Raw genomic sequence first — 19,382 nt, forward strand, 5'->3', positions numbered from 1 at the left:
CTTGAAGATTACGGGGGCCTAAACTGCTATGTTTGATATAAAACATTACTTATATTTGAATCCTTCAAGCCTCCTTTAGGCTACCTGCCATTTCACTGCCTTTCTCCACTCCCTAGAAAGATATCGCCACAGAGTTTAGGATTTGCAATTTTCATAGAATTCTTCCTTCATCGTATAGTTTCTGCTCCATGGTTTTATTCAAAGCAGATTAAGCTGCAAATCTTATCATCCAACATTTTTTTTCTTTTACCCTTAGCAGAGAAAAAAGCATCGTTTTAGAGGCATACAACCAGCAGTTGCTTCCCTGGGGATGAGGCAGGGAACATGTAGGCAAATATTGTCCCTTTCCATTCTTACATGTAAATTATGTTTATAAGAGCAAAAGAGTAGTGCAGAAGACCAAAGTTCTAAGTACTAAAATTTTAAAACCACACAGATATAAAAATATACAGGTCCTTGGCTTTTGTATGTTACTGCAGGATCCACTTTCATCACAAGGATTGCTTCAGCTCATAGTAACAGCCCTGCCGCCAGACTCCCTTACCCTTGAGCTCAGCTGTCCTGAAACTTCTAGAATCCCTTTATCCCAAACACACTTTCTCACCAGAAAGCTAATTCGAAAACTGATTTGAATATGGAGGGCAGAAAACCTTCACTTTTATTCCTTCCTTCCTAATTTTTTAAAATGTTTATTCATTTTTGAGAGACAGAAAGAGCGCCAGTGGGGAAGGGGCAGAGAGAGAGGGAGACAGAATCTGAAGCAGGCTCCAGGCTCTGAGCTGTCAGTCTGGAGTGTGGCGTGGGGCTTGAACTACTCACGGAACTGTGAGAAGTCGGGCGCTTAACCGACTAAGCCACCCAGGTGCCCCTCCTTTTTTCCTTTCAATAACCTTTCTTGGTTTGGGTGTTCTCATGGGCTGAGGGATGTCCCCCTCCCCCTGCATCCTCAGGGAACATGACAGTAATAAGTTTTCTGGAATGAGGTCACTTGGGGACCACAGAGGTAAATTTTAACGTCAAAAAGCTTCACAGATCTCCCCCGAGGTCCCAGTTTAGGGTCCATACATATGTTAAAGGCTTTGTTCCCCTTTACAGGGAAAAGGAAATCATGAACCACGACTATTTCAAGGGTAATGGGCACCAGTGGGCATCGCCAACTCCAAGGCAAGAACAAGAAGAAAAGGGCCAGTATGAGCACAGTGACCAGAGGAACGGGGATACCTGGCTGTATCTTGGAGAACACTGTGTATTAGGAAAAACTGATGAAATCCCCTCACGGTTTGCCTATCAGTTCTGACAATAAAATTAGCTATATGCAAGGAAAGCAGGGTAGTCCTGTGGTTATACAAACACATATCACAAGAACTGTATATCAAAGTTGCTTATAAAGTATCAAGGGGCATGGTATTTTGGTCCATGCACATATTTTATTTGGGCTTTTCTCTTGTTAAATGTAAGGGCCCCCTTAGGGCAGCAACAGGGCTTCTGCTTTCATTTAATTTCCTACAATCGCTTAAGGAGTGCGTTCTGCCTGTAAGGTCCACCCCATTGTTGTTGAAAGGCTGCTGTGAACATTTCAAACCTAAAGTAATGCCTGTTGTGCTATTTCATCGCTGGCTTTCTCAGAGGTGGACGAACACCTCTTGGTAACAGTTTATTACACAGCAGAATTTGGAATAATAACTCTATCCAAGTGAGTTTAGAAGTAAACAAAAGGACCTTCACACTCATAAGCCATTCCAATCATCCCCGGAGAACTTTCTGTCATGGAATGGATCATAAGTTCCTTAAGGACAGGAAGTATGTCTTGCCCTTTGTGGCTTCCACCCAGCATGGCATTGGGCACATGGTGAGGGTGCAGTGAGCATCTGATGACCAATAACTCTGGACAGTGAAGCTTCAGGGCACAGGACAGAACTATATACAGGTAGCTACATTATGCGGAGGGCTATTAACTTCTCCTTAAAACAAATAAACAAACAAAAAAAAAATGGAAGGGGTGAATTATCAGAGAGACAACTAGAAATTCCTTCCAATGGAGTATGTCAACTGTTTCATCTTCAATGTTTGATGAGTGTCACTATACAGCTTTTATTATTAATAAGCATTATTATGCTGAGATCAGTAAGGTCCTTGCTGGCTACAGTATCACATCAATAGTGCAAAATGTATACTGGCTTCTGTCTAAAATCTTACTTTACTTGTATATGGACCCAGAGTATCATTACCAGGTAGATAAGTTCACAAAGAATCGTTTAAAAAATGCATATAACTTGCATATACAACAATCAGCTATTTCTTCTAGCTCAAGAAAACGTTTAAAACAGGGCTAGTGCTGCTAGTAGCATTCAGAAGAACACAAATTTCTTGCCCCTTACATTACAATGGGAGCTCTAAGACTCTATATTTCCTGTGACTCTGGGGGGTGAGGCGGTCCTTTCACTGGCTAAAGAACTCAGCCTCTAATTCATAGATCATGGAAATGCAAATATGCACTTTATCTCATATAGTCATGTATACTATCTGCCCATAGTTTTTTAGGCACAATTATTAAGTTTTCTCCTAGGGGCAAAGAAAGCATTCAGTGCAATGAAAAGATTCTTGATAGAATTAAGTCTCAGTAACAACAGCAAAATTATGCATACATAATACATACTTCAAACATGAATAAAACCTAAATTCTTAACATGCTTTAAAAATAGTCACTCTATGTCTAATGCAAATATGAATGGAGAACACTGCTCTTAATTTTAAAAGCAGATTAATTTGCAAATTAATTTTGCAGGCTTCTATTTGAGTACTCTTGATTATGTAAGGAAGTGACTCAAGCTGGCCCAGATGCGAAGAAACCAACAGTTCTTTAGAGAAGCCAACTTTATGTACAATACACACTCAAAGCTTTTCCTTCAAAGGTAAACGATACATCATCCTTTGATCAACATTACTCCTTAAAGAAACCCTAGTGCAGTTAATACTCTCTTCCACTTTCTGGTGTGGGGCACCAGAGGGCTGTATTTCATCGAAGCTCTTGAAACCCTTTTTCAAGGCAGACTTAGCTACATGAAGGTTAAATTAGAATTCTTACTGAATACTCTTCAGAATAAGGTGATTCTGGGAACTACGTTCCATGTGGATGATTGATTATGTCAAAATTACCACACAATTCAGTTCTTCAGAGCATAAAGCATAGTAACTGCGAAGATCTAGGCTGTTTTTGGTTGTAGGTTCCCTCTGTCCCACTGTGTGTCTTTTCTTAGACCTTCCCTGAAACTAGATAAATAAAGACATAACAGCAAAGTACTTTGGGACAGTAACAGTTTCTGTTTAAGACTTCCATGAGCAAAACAGTCATATTCTGTGAAAACAACGTAGTGCTTTAAAAGGTGCATTTTTACCTGTGTTGCTAGATCAGTTCATGAAGTAGAAAACTATACACCACTGGAGTCTTGTTTCTAAAACATTAAAATCCTATTAAAAGAGCTTTGAAAAGATAAATCATAGTGATTGCTACAGCATGAGAAAGGTGCACCAGGAAATCCTTCCAAAAAATGCTGAAGGTTACAGAAGTTAAGTGCTGGGATTAGATCAGACGCTGTATCAAAGTCACAATGGAACACATGCAGGGAAAGGGTGTCGGGGAAACTTCACAAAAATCTTCTTTAAGTCAGTAAAGAAGAGACGTCCGTCCGTCCTGCAAAATGCTCAGTATGTAGTCTTCCGCCCAAGTGGGTGAGTTTTAAACGGCAGCATCGTCTGCATTTTTGGTTGCTTTCCATGCGGACATCATATTGCTGGGGTCTGTGCCCTGGGCCGCGGCGGTCAGTAGCGGTGGCCCTGGTGAGTCGGGTGGTACTGCGCGCTTTGCTGGGATGAGGAGGAGTAGCCGAGTGTGCTCTGGGACTGGGAGGATCCCTGAACGCTGCTTTGGTAATTCAGGCGAGAACTGGAGTGCTGGGGGAAGGAGAAGGAAAAGGGAATAACTGGCTCAGGAGGTAATCACAATAGGATGGACACAGGAGCCATTTTCAGAGGCCCCTGGTTCCCATCCACGGCAGCTGACAGCTAACTTGAGCTCCTTAATATGTTTCGCTTCTTTGAAATGACAGGGTGCCCTCACTGTAACATGTTCTGGCAGGCATGAAGTTTGGCTGGATTTCTTTAGGACGTGAGCCGCACTGGCAAGAGAAAAGCAGAGGGGAAACCTGTGCTGACCCACTGTTCTTTATACGAACTCTGCCTATTCTCTGTAAAACTGAGATTTGCAAACGAGAATGATCAATTTGGCACACTGCATTAGTATTCATAGTGCATACTGATATGCTGTTAATTTTCTCATTATAAATAACAACGCTATGATCAAGAAGTCATTTCTAGAGAAGAGAATTTTCAGAGGTAGAGGCTGGAGTGGCAATCGCCAACACGACAAAGCAAGGCAGGCTGGGCAGGATGTGGCGGCAATAAGTGGGTTTTATAAATTTCAGGTAATATTTAGAATAAAAAAAAATGTTCGTACGTGAAAATGCCCTTCACGGAAAGCAGAGACAAATGTATTTCAATTCAATGTCTTGTTATTACCTTAAATGGAACATTTACCTTCATGGTGCCAAGGGCAAATATGAAAAATTATGTAAAAGGAAGAATTCATCTATAGAATAAGAACATGGGGTCTAGTTAAAGGTAAGCATAGCTGGAGCCTGTGTCCTTAACTAAGCTCAGAACGCTGGTTCTTTCCATGAGCAAAGTGGAAAAGATCTTACTAATAAAATTATTACTTGGAGTAAAAAATGTAAATGACCTTGAGGTGGCACTATGGATTTAAGGAAGGACAAATCAGCAGGGTCCCCCAACTCAGTGTGCAAAGGCTGCCAAACATGATGTGGGAAACAAAGGTAAAAGAAAAAAGTAAATTTCCCTACAACCTACAGCCCAATGACAAGTCCTTGAGACAGGCAGAGTGACCTTACTCTAGGAACTCAGCTGCCTGGATGTTAACACTTTGCTAAGGGCAAAAGGCAACCTTAGCTTAACATTATCCCAACCTCTAGGATCCTGTGAGCTACTTTAACATATAAAAATGCCTTTGGAAACTTCCTTTATCTCTACTCCCCAAGATATATGTTAGCCATCATCCTCCAAGCATATGGCCCCGATACACATCTGAAGGGTCTCCTGACTAAGGTTTTACTAGACACTAGTAAATGACCTTTTCCTAACAACAGTTAGCCCGCTCAAGGTCCTGAAAATCTTGCTTCCAAATTCCTTAGGGACTTATGCTATCCGTAACCCCCTCCCAACTTAAAAGTATACAATCAGTCACCCATCACAACCCCAGTGCAGCTCTTTCTACCCACAGGTCCTGTCCCTGTGCTTTAATAAAACCACCTTTTTGAACTAAAGACTTCTCAAGAATTCCTTCTTGACCATTCACTCCAAACCCCAACATTTCCACATCATTTTGGTGCCCAATGTGGGGCCTGGGTTTTCGCATCTGGACACCAAGCCTCGGTGCAAACTTGGCACCAAGTACTTGGGTAAGTACTTCCTCTTCTCTTCCTTTACTCTCATTTCAGGGGCTTTTCAGGGAGTATGGTCTTATTGGAAAACTTTCATGTTGATTGCTCAGGCTGCAATCCTCTGTGGCTACTACTCTATGGGAAGGAGAAAGCCTACCTTTTGGATGAAAGTTAGTATCATGGCCGAAATGATAATGAGACTCAGAAACTTGATGTCCTCCCTTTATTCCTATCTGTCTTGGGCACAGGACAGCCACCTAAGTCACTAGCACGGTTGCCGATCTTAAGACTTCTCATTGGTCTAACCAGATCCCCTTGACATCCCTGGTCTAGCTGCTTCTGGCCACAAAACCTTCACTTGGAGCCAGCTGAGAGCAGTACCCAATTTAATTAAAACCCAACTGGGACTGTTTCCTAGGGAAGCAGGCTGTAAAGACTACATGTGTTGGAATGTCGCTTAGACCATGATGGATTTCTTTTAAAAAAAACCCTTTTTAAAAAATGTTTATTTATTTTTGAGAGAGAGAGACAGGCAGAGTGGGAGCAGGGGGAGGGGCAGAGAGAGAGGGAGACACAGAATCCAAAGCAGGCTCCAGGCTCTGAGCTGTCAGCACAGAGCCTGACACGGGGCTCCAACTCGTGAACCCCGAGATCATGACTTGAGCTGAAGTCGGACGTTTAACCGACTGGGCCACCCAGGCGCCCTGTGATGGATTTCTATCTTTACTGTTTTCTGTCAGTGTCTTCTACTAACTACTTAAACTACAAAATTGGGGGATTTCTCTTTGTGAAACTTTTCTAGTGTTTTCCATGGGTTAAAAACAGTGGGTTCTTCATGGCAAGGCAAGGCACAGCCTGGCCTTCACAGAATGGCAAGGCAAGGCCCAGTCTTCATGCCCTTCACAGCACAGCAAGGCATAGATAGCATGGCAAGACAAGGAATGGCACAGCACCTCAGTCCATATGCTGGCACCCATTTCACAGTCTAGAATGTGATGGAGAAGCAGGGGGATGCTAGCATCCCTCCTACAGGGTCTTTACAGCAGGGCAGTGATCATAGCTATTTTATTTGAGGATCTCTCCAGGTGGCTTTGACACCAGGAATCTCTGACATATCCTGCACATGGGATGCCACCCAGGAGTCAGGGTGGATTTTCTTGGTAATAGACCTTCTTCTCTCTTCAGTTACCAAGGATTCTTCCCTTGGAATGAATACCTTTTAACCCACTGGGACTAGTTTGTATTGCAAAATTTAAGAAAGGAATGATCTCCTGTTACCCTGTAACAAGGCATGGCTTCAGTATGATCTATCAGATCTCTTTTGCAGGAAAACAGGGTAAATGGATGGAAGTACCCTAGGTCCAGGCCATCATGGCTCTAATCAGCACCTGGACTAAGGGCCTCTTTGCAGAGCTCGTTTGCTCATTTAACCAGGCCAGTAAATTCCCTACTGATATACTGGATGTTAAGTATCTAAATAGGGTTCCTGCTAATAGAACCCAAATTGCTGAAGGAAACAAAGGCCATCCCTAATGAAGGGGATGCTGACTCTCTCTCATTGTCCCTCCTCCTAATAGATGTGGGGGTTTCTTCCTCATTCATTTCCTGGGTTAATGGCTATAACTGGAGCCAACTGTGGTTAGTCTAGCTCAGGACAGGGACATTAAGGAGTATTCTCAAGCAGCTGCCTCAACTCCCTTTGTTTCAGGGAAACTCCCTGTCTTCTTCAGGGAAGTTCAGACTTGGACTGCATATTTCTACACTGGTGGAAAAAAACATGGCATCTGCTCATCTGTCCAAGCTGACCAGGTTTACAACCAGGAACCCTCTTTCTCTGTGGTCTGGTAGCACCTCACCTCTTTTGCCTCCCCCTGCTCCTGTTTCTGCACCACCTTGGGTGCGGCCTGTATAACTGGTTCCTATACCATCCTCGGTGACTCAGGCACCATTGGCCCCTCCTTTTATCCTTACTGTCAAGAAGCAAAGAGTACCCCCTTGGACTGCCCACTTCAGATTTCCCCACAGGTGCCCCAAGTAAAAATTGACTTTAAGTAGAACATAATTTGGTATTTAAACTAATTTAAGTTTGTTGTTTAATTAAAATGGACATGTCTTTAGAGTTACCAGTATTAAATATGAAACTTTTATTCTACCAAGGTTTACTAAGGTAAAATAAGCTCACATTAGCTCTGTTGCAATTTGTTAGCAAAAAGATGACTTAGAATGATGGTTAATTTTGTCTGTTTTCATGGGTAATTGTTAAGACAGCTTTCAAAGTCTTTGGTAACCTAAAACGTTAAAGTTTTGCTTGGATGATAAATGGGATTGAATTCATTGGACATCTAGGTCTTTCCCAAATAGGATAAAGTGCTAAAGCACTGGTTACTGAACATAGGTTTGCACTTTTGACTTCTTACTGTAGAGAAACTAAGGATATTTGGGTCTGTTGGAAAACATGCTGTGTATTTAAAAGTATCCATAAATTTGCCATCTAAAGAATTCTGGTGTAACAGTCTACAATTGGTTACTACTTAGTTTTCATTGGAGACTAAGGTTTCTAAGAGTTAAATTTTGCTAAATGTAATTAAGACTGATGGAAATAAGGGAAGCAACACTGTATGTGTAAGAAATATATAAGGAATGGAAATACATTTTTGTTGAAGGTAAAAGAAGGTAATTTTGTCCTAAATGAGACTGGTTGTTTGGAAAGAAATGGCTTGGGATAAAATGTGAATGCAAAGGAAAGTTGCAGAAGGTTTGTGAAGGGAAATCTTTGGAAAGAAATTTTATGCATGGTCAGGACTAAGGCTGAAATGAATGGATTTTTAAAAGTACACTGGTATAAGACTGAAAGTCTGCTTTCTCTCTGTTAAAAAGACAAAGTTTTCTTGGAAGTTGGTCTGCTCTTGATAAGAAAGTGTAAATAAAGTTGTTTTTCCTTTGCCCAGAAAAACCAGTTTCTATGTTTTGTCTTTATCAGGTCTTTGATGAGCTGTAATTCTATTTAGACGTGTGCGTTAAAACTTTCTAGGTTTTAACAAACTTCCCCAAGATTTAAATCCTAAACGAAGTATCTGGCTAATTAAGTCTCTGACTAATTAGGCTTATTTGGTATGTTACTGTTCTGATATAAGGTTGTCACTCAATATTCTAATTACCGAAGTGTTATGTATCACAGAAAAAACTGGATTCCTTGTCAATTGCATCATAATGAGCTCTCCTATCAGATCGTTAACAGTGTCCATTTCTAGTTTTTTTGTCATTTAGAGTTATTGTTCTGATGCGCTTGCAAAATGAGTTTTACCTTCAAGGAGATTCATAAAAAGATTATTTTTTGATGAATACAGGTATTTGATATCTTTAAGATCAAAACTGAAATGGGTACGAATTTCCACTACTAAAAAGCTGCATTCAAAGTGAACAAGAATTAATAACATGGCACTAAATGAACCAAAGATGATTATAGTATTGTGATTCTTGTTTGAAACATTGCTGGTTCTCTAATGTTTGCTCTTCCAGGTTAAGAAAACCTTCTCTTAAAATATCTGACTTATAGAAATGGGAGAAACTATTCATTTGTGACCAAAGTGAAGCATTTAACTTTTCTCTCTACCTGAACCCTCTGAAATTCAAAAGGCCTCAGTAAGTATTTCTTCTTCCATGGCAATCATAGTTATTTACGTAAGTTTAATAAGAATCTGTTCTCCTTGCAATAGGACACCAATGGAAAAATTGGTTATTTTACCAAGGCCTTGACTGGAATGTCATATTTAAGAGAGGCATGCATAGACTCAGATATGACCAGACAGCTCTAAGGAATGGAGCCAACAGAGTCCAATACCTTGCTTACAGAGTTCCCAGCAGCTTTACCAGGTGAGTAAAAAAAAAGTCACTTTCTGGCAGGTGCAGGAACCTCAGGATGCTTTGGGGACTTTGGGAAGAGGGATTCACCCAATTCTACAGGTATTGTAGGCATGTCTGATGGCAAATATTTGGCTCAGCTTCTGGCCTAGAGGGACTACTAAAAGTTCAATCAAGATTCCTTATAAAAGTTTCCAGCAAAACAAGATTTTAAAAGATCTATATCACTATCCTTGCTGACCTTATGTAAATAATTAGGCCAAGTTGGTTAAAATTGGAACTGTTTTACGACCAAATTAGCCTTAATTTGGCTATCTCTGGAAATACGGGTGATTTTAGAGAGAAAAATTATGTGGATGTTAAATTCTAGTTCTGATTGTCTTTGCAAATGTTTGTTATTTGTCTAAGCTAGACAACTTGAGGTAAACTTCAGAGAAATTGCCACAATCATTCATGTATAGACAATCTTTGTGCTTATTATTCTGTGGGGATAATAACAGGACCCCATGTGTATATGATTATTTAAACAGCTGGAAAAACAGGATGAATTCCCTAACAATTGTATAACTTAACTATTACCTTGACCAATTCTGTGTGGATGGGATGACAAAATCACTCCTTAAAAGCCCAAGTGTACCCCACTCCGTGAAGTTAACTATGGACTTGTGGAAATAACGGATGGCCCCACTTTCCCTATGACTGAATTAGATGATGCACTTGGGAATGCCCTTATTCCCTGAGACAAGTCTTCCATTTGCCAGCGATTCCTTGTAATTAGGATGTTATTTAAGGCTAGACATCAAACAAAGAGGGCTTCTTGATGGTTTTATCCCTTAACCATATTTGTTCCAGGAACTACCTCTATTGATGTAAAATTGCAAAATTCTTCTTTCTACTAGCCCTCCTGGTAGAAGAAGCCTCAAAATTTACTACATAGGCCAGTCCTTGACAGTAATGATCCCATATCAGGTACAGAGTGTTTTAGAGACCAAAGGCCACCAATGGATGACGGGAGGCCAACTTATTGAATAACAGGCTACGCTTAAGGTACGCCTGAAATAATGTTTAAAACCTGTCAAATTTTAAACCCAGCTACTCTTATGCCTGGGCCTGACCATCATACTTCCATGTTAAAACATGACTGCTCAGAGATTATTGATCTTGTTTATTCTAGCTGATCAGACTTAAGAGACTCCCCTATTGAAAATGCAGAAGACAGTTACCTTACTGGTGGCAATAGTTTCATAGAAAAGGGGATAAGAAAAGTTAGGTACGCTATAGTCATCTAACTCAGACTGCTGAGGCCAAAGCCCTCCACACAAATACGTTTTCCCCAAAAAGCAGAGTTAATAGCACTCACTCATGCTTTATGATTGGCCAAAGGCCTAAAAATTAACATTTATATTGACTCCAAATATGCTGTTCTGGTGCTACAAGCACATGAAGCAATTTGGAAGGAAAGGGGATTATTATGAAGCCATACTTCCCCAATCAAATATGGGCCCCAAATTATTACTCTTCAGAGGTAGCTGTCATTCACCTCAAAGGACATCAAAAGGATATGACCTTAGCATCTAAAGGGAACAATTTAGCAGACCATGCAGTCAAGCAGGCAGCACAAAATAAATATTAAGAGTCAAGCAGGCAGCACAAAATAAATATTAAGTCTTATACAAGTCTTAACTCCAATAAAATCCATAATTCCAGTTTATTCAGACCAAGAAATCCACATAGCCCAGGAATGAGGATATTCAAAAAATGCACAGGACTGGTTTATTAATAATGAGGCAAAAATCTTTATATCCAAAAATAACCAATGGAAGGTAATACAGGGTTTACACCAGGCCACTCATTTGGGTAATAAGGCCACCAAAATGACAAAAACTTTGTGAAGAGAAGTTGTCCCTAGATTTGGACTCCTTTGGTTCCTACAAAGTGACAACAGATCGTCTTTTATTGCCCAAATAACTCAGCAAATAGCTTAGACCTTAAAAATTAATTACTATTTACATTCAGCCTGGCATCTACAATCCTGTGGGAAGGTGGCCCTCTAAAACCGAGAAGTCCTTGCTATCCTGACTGCAGTTCAAGGAGGCCCAGGATTAGATGGCTGGCTCTTAAGGAGACCCAATGGCTATGTGGCTCTAACTTGTGTCCATGGCTTCACCCAGGCTTGACAGACTGCTGTACTTTGGGTTTTGCTCGGACGCACTGGTGCATTATTAAAACCATTACCAACTCAGCTGACCTTCCAAATTTAAAACAACGGTGGACACATTCTGTGTTTCATTGGGATGACCACCCAGCATCCATCTTTATTCCCTCTTTAGGACTGGAGGATGTCGTTTGGCACATGGAAGCTCTTAATTTAGGGTCACAGCCCTCAATGGCACTCACAATAGCATTTCTCTGTTAAATATTGAAGTAACACAGATGCGTAAAGCAGTTTTACAAAACAGAATGGCATTAGATGTTTTAACTGCTGCACAAGGTAGAACTTGTGCTATCATAAAAACAGAATGCTGTGTATACATTCCAGATTACCACAAAATATTTCTGCATTTCTAACTGACATGAATACTCAATTGGTGCTTTAGAAGATTCCTCTCTTTCTTTTAAAAAAAAATTTTTTTTTCAATGTTTATTTTTGAGAGATAGAGACAGAGCACAAGCAGGGGAGGGACAGAGAGAGAGGCAGACACAGAATCTGAAGCAGGCTCCAGGCTCTACACTGTCAGCACAGAGCCCAATGCAGGCTTGAACTCACCAACCATGCGATCATGACCTGAGGTGAAATCAGATGCTTAACCGACTGAGCCACTTAGGTGCCCTGATTCCTCTCTTTCCTTTAATGATTGGTTAAACTCGTGGACTAGAAGAGAATTTTTGTCAACTACCAAAGGACTCTTATTTGGGCTTCTTTTTGTGTGTGTGTTTCTAAACATGATTTACTGTTTTTTTCCCATGTTTTTTCCCTTTCCACGTGGTGTCGAGACTCCTTCAGTGGTATAACTTCAAGTTGAAAGATGATCCCTTCCGCTTGGGAAGATCCATACATGCAGTCTCCCTTGGGCCTTTCGTAACTTCTGTATATATAAGCCCCCAACTGACCTATGTTGACCCCTAGGCAGGGACATCTCTATGCCCCTATTCATCAGGAAGAAGTTAGAAGACAAGACTTTCACCCTCAGCAACCATGAAGATTTAAGGGTCAGAATTGTTCAGGGGGGAATAATTTGGGAAACAAAGGCAAAAAAAAAAAATTAATTTCCTTACAAACTACATATAACCCATTGACAAGTCCTTGAGACTGGCAAAGTGACCTTCCTCTAGGAACTCAGCTGCCGGATGTTAATACTTTGCTAAGGAAAAAAAGGCATTCTTGGCTTAACATTATCCCAACCTCCAGGATCCTGTGAGCTACTTTAACATATAAAAATTCCTTTGGAAACTTCTTTTATCTCTACTCCCCAAGATATATGTTAGCCATCATCCTCCAAGCATATGGCCCCCTGATACACATCTGAAGGGTCTCATGACCACGGTTTTACTAGACAATAATAAATGACCTTTTCCTAACAATAGTTAGCCCCCTCAAGATCCTGGAAACCTTGCTTCCAAAATTCCTGAGAGGACCGTGGTCTTCGAATTTACTCTTTCAGATTTTGATTTTCAACAAGTGGAACCAATGAAAGTGCCATTATGTACTTCTCTGCTTGCAGGGACTCTTCCAAGAGAAGATTTCAGGGAAGTGGTTGTGTGAAAACACATGAGTTTGTAGAGATGTATTCAAAATGTAAAGCCAGTTTAGGCAGCTCTTTATTATGTCTTTCTTGTTAATGTTTCTCTTGATTCCAGTTCCTTATCAGTGAGTTTATGGCTCCCTTGCCAGTGGTTTTGTTTTCTATTATCTCCATCTCTCCCTTCCACTAGTACCCTGAGGTTCTAATTCTTTTTTTTTTTTTTTATGTTTAAGCCCCCCCCCCCCAACTTCTTAGATCTTAGCTGGTTACTATCCTTGAAATTTTGGGTGTTTTTGTGTGTGTGTGTGTGCAAGATTCCCTATGCTTATCACAGGTATTTTTACCTCTCTCCCCAAATACTAATCCTTACACTTTTTTCCCCTTTAATTTCCCAAATTAGCAGTACAATGTATAGAGGCCGCTTTTAGACATCAGCCTTGAGCAATGGAAACTCATCAAGGCAAGAGGGGCCACAGCAACCCCCTGGATGAATACAGACAGGCCCATCAGACGACCCACCTCAAAATATCCATAGGCCACAAGTGACCCCCCCCCCCCCCCCCCCGTGTTCCTCTCCACCCCTCCCCCCTAGCTGGCAGTCCTCTTTCTCAAAAACAAAGCAAAACAAAACAGCCCCCACCCAGTGCCTCCAGGCTGTCCTGCCTACTGCTCTGTACTCAATACCCACTGCCTGGGGCAGACAGTCTCTCCCCTGAGGTCCAGGCTGCTGCTCCCTGGAGGTGTATCCAATAAACCTCTACCTCCTTTGTTCTTTCACCACACCAGTTTCCATCACATGGGGGTCCCACATCTGGCAGCCCCCATCCCATCAAGAGAGATACCACATTTAGACAGCTGTAGGTTTTTTTTTTATCTTAATAATAAAAAGTATCTTCTCTCAAAAATGCTTCTAGTGAGATTTAACACTGATTTCTGAGAAGTCGCAATCTTAATCCCTTTCTGTGTTTACGCTACTTCCTATTTCCTCTCAGTGGCAGCAAATCTTTCTCTTCCTGTTGTCTCTCTTCCAATTGCTTGTCTAGTTCTCTTTTTCTGACCCCAACCTGACTGACAGCTGGAGGGGAAAATGAGAAATTTTCTTTGAGGAGGAAGAGGCCTGTCTCACCCTCTCTCCTCAGGGTGTCAGGAGAAGCAAGTCAAGAAATGAAATGTTCTCCAGTTACATGAAATACGACCCAAACCCTCATTTTCATGTCACGTCCTAGAAACAGGATTGTACCATTTGCACAGTGAAACTCTGTAGTTAAGTACTACTTAATGCTAAGAGGATCTATTACAAAATCCACTTCCCATTTCTTGTTTGAGCGTGAACAAGAACAAATTCGGCGCAGTACCTGATAATCTGCCGGCATAACGGGCCCGCCGGAGTTGGCGCCCGAGGGCGCGAGGCGGGGCTTCTTGTTCGGAGGCACCTGATTGAGGCCCGAGTCCTGACTGTGCTGCAGCCCGGCTCCCGCACCCCCGGCGCCCGCCCCGGCCCCGCCCGCGGTCCCGTTGGTCTGGGTGCTGTTCTGCTGCGGCGGGGGCGCCTGCGGGGGCGCTGCTGCCTGCTGCGGGGGAGCTGCGGGCTGCTGATGTTGGTTCTGCTGCTGTTGCTGGTTCTTGTAAGAAAAAGAAAAAAGGCAAACTTGGTATGGTACTAAATCAACAGGACACTGCTGTCATTTACTTGATGGGCACCCGCGACGGCCCGCCAACCTGGGGAGCGACCTACGGGGGACACCAAAGTGACTGCCAAGACCAGAGAAGGAAGCAGACCGTGGAGGTGGGGCGGGGGCGGGGAGGCGGGAATACAGCATCCCCAAAGGTCAGAGCACTGAGTCCCGAACGAACGGGATTCATTCTGTAAAGTTCATTTACATTGCACAGTGGTCCTCCCTATCAGCCACAGACATCCCACTGCAGAGCACACAGCGCACACAGGAGAGAGTTCTGCATTCATTAAAACAGCTGTGGGTGCCTGGGTGGCTTCGTGTTAGGCCCCCCACTCTTGGTTTTGGCTCAGATCACGATCTCAGGGTTCGTGAGATCAAACCCTGCCTCCCGCTCTGCGCAGTCAGCGTAAGTAGGCCGAGCCAGTTTGGGATTTCTGTCTCCCTCTCTCTGCCCCTCCCCTGCTTACTTGGGCGCTCTCCCCCCAAATAAATGAATAAACCTTAACAAATAAATAAATAAAACTGCTGTTAATAGTCTTCTCGATCATGATTTTAGAAGAGTGGAGGGATATGGGGAGGTCCTGATCTAGCCAATTAGGCGCAAAGAACAGAATGGTGCTTTGAAGGAAGCCTGAATCAAGCCATGGTGATGACACTGAACAAACAAAAGACAACCATTAAGTATCGGGGAATAAAATAGGCTATAAAACAAATCAGAAGTTCATTCATCTGTAAACTCATGATATTTCAAATTGCAAAGTACATCTACAATAAAGTAAGCACATAATTAAAATAGAAGGCAGCCAAATACATAGGAATCATTATTAAATTGTACTTCCCTAAATTGTCTTTTTGCCTCCCTTACTCCCTGGAAATAGAAGTGTACCGCGTAGCTTATACCTTGTCACCTTTCTCTTCAGGTTCATCTTCATTAAGGAATTCTCGTTTGGGGTATGGAATCTGGCAGCCAGCAAACACACTAAAAAATCATTTTTTTAAAAAAAGAATACATATCAGGACCTAAAATCCACAGTATCATTGACCTTGTTAATTTAAAATTCCACTTTTTTTTCCTTAACATATTGCCTACTCTTCATCAATAGCTACTGTTTGCTGAATGTCTCCCAAGACAACTTAATTTAAGCAAATAAAAAAAGAATTTTGGGGGGTATCTGGGTGGCGCAGTCGGTTGAACGTCAGACTCTTGATTTCAGCTCGGGTCCTGATCCCAGTGTCACGGGATAGAGCCCTGAGTCTGGCTCCACACTGACCATGGAGCCTGCTTAACATTCTTCCTCTCTCTCTCTCTCTCTCTCTCTCTCTCTGCCTCTGCCCCTCTCCCCTACTTGTGCGCTCTCTCTCTAAAACTTAAAAACAAAACAAAACAAGAATTTGTTGTCTAAGTCTTATACTAATTACCGCTTTTAATAATAAATCTTAACTGCCATTAGATAGTTGATGTATATGATGTAGAGGTTTCTCCACACAAACTTAATTAGTACTAAAAAATAACTGAATTTGTAATTGCCTCAACAATGAAAATACTTTTTTTTTCTTCAAGAAAAGCCACATCTCTAATAAATACAAGCATATGGGTATAACAAGGATGGGAAAATGCAGGGGTTTTGGTAGCACAGTGGATGCACAGACTTTTAAATTTGCAGTTCCCTACTGATTTGGTTTAAACTCATCTGCCTGATTATAAACATCCCACCTGTTCTCAGTTGTAGTTTTCCCTGTAACACTGAATGATGGTCATTCCTAAAACACCTGTTTTCATTCACACCTCTCTAGAGCACTGCCTGTTTCAGAATATAGTCCCTTTCTCTCCAGAAGTTCTTCTCCAAGGTAGGATTAATGGAAAACTTCAGTAACCCTATAGGAACAAGTGCTTCTCTTACTTTAGTCACCATCTGACATCCTCAACCCGGAGCAAAGGACACGGAAAACGTAGCATACATACTCTAACGTTGGCAAGGGGTCCTCCTGAAAATAGGGATCCTGTAGAGCTTGCTCCGAGGTAATTCTCTTGGTTGGATCCATAGTAAGGAGTTTCTGAAGCTAAAGTAACACATAAGAAATCGATAGCACATGGAAAGGTTGTTTATAAATCAATGTTTTGACTTTTTGTATTAATGTCTAGCAGGATTAATATCAAATGCCATTTCGTATAGCCCACCACAGATTAGTATGGAGCAATTGGCACACTACATACATTTATGTAAAATTGGTAGAAATCATTAGCATTAAAGCCCTTTTGGTATGTCATTTTTTTTTCTGCTGATAAATCAGAAAAATTGGAAAAAATTAAGTCTGGAAGTCAAGAGTGACATCTCAAAAGAAAAATATTTGATTTTGCCTTAGCATCCACCAATTTCTTTTCTTTCTAAAAAGGAGGAGGGGGGCCTGGGTGGCTCAGTCGGTTAAGCATCTGACTCTTGATCTCAGCTCAGGGCTTGAACTCATGACCTCATGAACACCATGCTGGGTGTGGAGCCTACTTAAAAAAAGGTGGGAGGTGCCTTGGGGGGCTCAGTTTGTTGAGTGACCAATTCTTGATTTCGGCTCAGGTCATGATCTTGAAGTTCATGGGTTCAAGCCCCACACAGGGCTCTGCACTGACTGCTCAGACCCTGCTTGGGGTTGTCTCGCTCCCTCTCTCTCTGCATCCCCCCCCCCCGATAAATAAATAAACTTAAAAAGAAAAATCACCAGTTTGGGGCACCTAGGTGGCTCAGTCAGTTAAGTAAGCTTCCAGAGTCTTGATTTCAACTCAGGTCCTGATCTCACGGTTGTGGGATCAAGCTCTGTATGGGGCTCCCTGCTGTGTATGGAGCCTGCTTAAGATTCTTAAGATTCTCTGCCCCTTCTGGGCTCACGCATATGCATGTGTGTGTGCATGCATGCATATACTCAGAAAGAAAGAAAAAGAAAAGAAAAGAAAAGAAAAGAAAAGAAAAGAAAAGAAAAGGAAAGAAAGAAAGAAAGAAAGAAAGAAAGAAAGAAAGAAAGAAAGAAAGAAAGAATGAATAGCTAGGACAATTCCACGAATGAGACAAGATGGGTCTGTGCTATGGACCCAACTTCCCCATCTGGCAGAGAGGCACCTACCAAGAGGAACACTTTGCTGTCAGGCTTGACCTTGTGTTTCTCCATGTACTTTATGAGGCTACTGTTGGCATACCTGCAAGAACATAATAATCACACATCACTGGAAACACTCACACTTTTTTTTCAAATAATGTTTATTATTGAAGTACAGTTTACACAATAAAGCTCCCAGATTGGTTTTCCTATAAGGTACATGTTTAGGCCATTGTCTTTTCTAATGATTAGTGAAAGAATATGTAACCAAATATTGGTAAATGTGTGCAGTGGGAATTGTTAAACACTGTATATAAGAGTTTCTATTGTTACAATCTCTTTGGAAAATAATTACACATTAACCACTAGAGCTGAAAATGTGAACAACCTATAACCTAGCAATTCCCTTCCTAGGTACATACTCTAAGAGATTCCTTTGTGCATGTGTATCACAGGATGTGTGAACAAGAATGTTCTTAGTATTCCTGTAATAGAAAAAACTGTAAACAACACAAACGTCTACCAATTAAAGAATGGGTACATTGTTACATATTCACAGAATGGAATATTGAACAATAGTTAAAATGAATACAGAGGTTGAGTGGGAAATAAAAGAAAGAAAACTACAAAAGAAAATACAAACTGTAATATAATTTATATGAAGATAAAAGATATATTAAACTGAGCAATAATTTATTTGGAATACATAATACCTATAGCAAAACTATAATGAAAAATGTGGAATGACAAATACAAATTCAGAATATATGTTCTTTCCTATATATGAAATATTTCACATTTAAAAAGGTCAAAAAATAAGTAACATATATGTTTACGGTAGAAAATTTAGAGAATATAGAAAAGTATAAAGAAAAAAACTGAAATCACTCGTAATCAAGCCACTCAATGATTAAAACAAACAAAAAAACACTGCCAAGATTTTGCTAATTTTCCTTTGACATTCTTGCCATGCTTTTATATATATGACACAGACACAGAGGGATTTCTGTTTTGTTTTGTTTTTACAAAATTGGGATCACAGTATACAAATTGTCCTCTTTTCACTTAATATTGTTTCATAAACATTTTTCCTTGTTCAGTGCTCTCTAAACTACTCATTTGTAGTGGTTCTATATGTATATTCCTAGTGTTACTGACGTTGTTTGTTTCACAATAGTTAAATACAGGTCTTTGTAGGTTAATCTGGTCCACATGGTAGGGAAACAATACTGCACATAGGTGGGAAACAGAGATCCCTTCCAGACTCTGACTCAGTCATTTACCAGTTGTGTGACCTTGGGCAGTTAGTTAACCCTTATGAAAGCCTTAGCTTCGTCATCTGAAAACTAAAGATTACAATTATACCTCTCTTATAGAGTGTTGTGGGGACCATATGAGAAAATGTAGGTAAGGGCTCAGCACCACACCTGACACATAATAAACACTTGGTTAGCTACCTGTAGCTGCTCTGATTGCTTCCACAGGATAAATTCTTGGGTTTATTA

The 19,382-nt window shown here is 41.0% G+C and overlaps 1 protein-coding gene across 3 annotated transcripts in view; it reads right to left on the reverse strand.

Moving 5' to 3' along the window:
- Positions 1-1,513: 1,513 nt before the first annotated feature.
- The window catches only part of CDK19 (cyclin dependent kinase 19), a 149,234-nt gene continuing 131,365 nt past the window's right edge, over positions 1,514-19,382 (reverse strand). For all 3 annotated transcript variants that reach the window (XM_030316158.1, XM_030316161.1, XM_030316160.1), the window contains exons 9-13: positions 17,905-17,977; positions 16,757-16,854; positions 15,694-15,772; positions 14,473-14,739; positions 1,514-3,951 (exon numbers count right to left, since the gene is read on the reverse strand). In XM_030316158.1, coding sequence (XP_030172018.1) covers positions 3,820-3,951; positions 14,473-14,739; positions 15,694-15,772; positions 16,757-16,854; positions 17,905-17,977 — 649 coding nt within the window. In that variant the 3' untranslated portion in view covers positions 1,514-3,819. The remainder of the gene's footprint in view (positions 3,952-14,472; positions 14,740-15,693; positions 15,773-16,756; positions 16,855-17,904; positions 17,978-19,382) is intronic.

The sequence above is a fragment of the Lynx canadensis genome, chromosome B2 (assembly GCF_007474595.2).
Source record: "Lynx canadensis isolate LIC74 chromosome B2, mLynCan4.pri.v2, whole genome shotgun sequence".
In the NCBI taxonomy this organism is placed as follows: Eukaryota; Metazoa; Chordata; class Mammalia; order Carnivora; family Felidae; genus Lynx; species Lynx canadensis.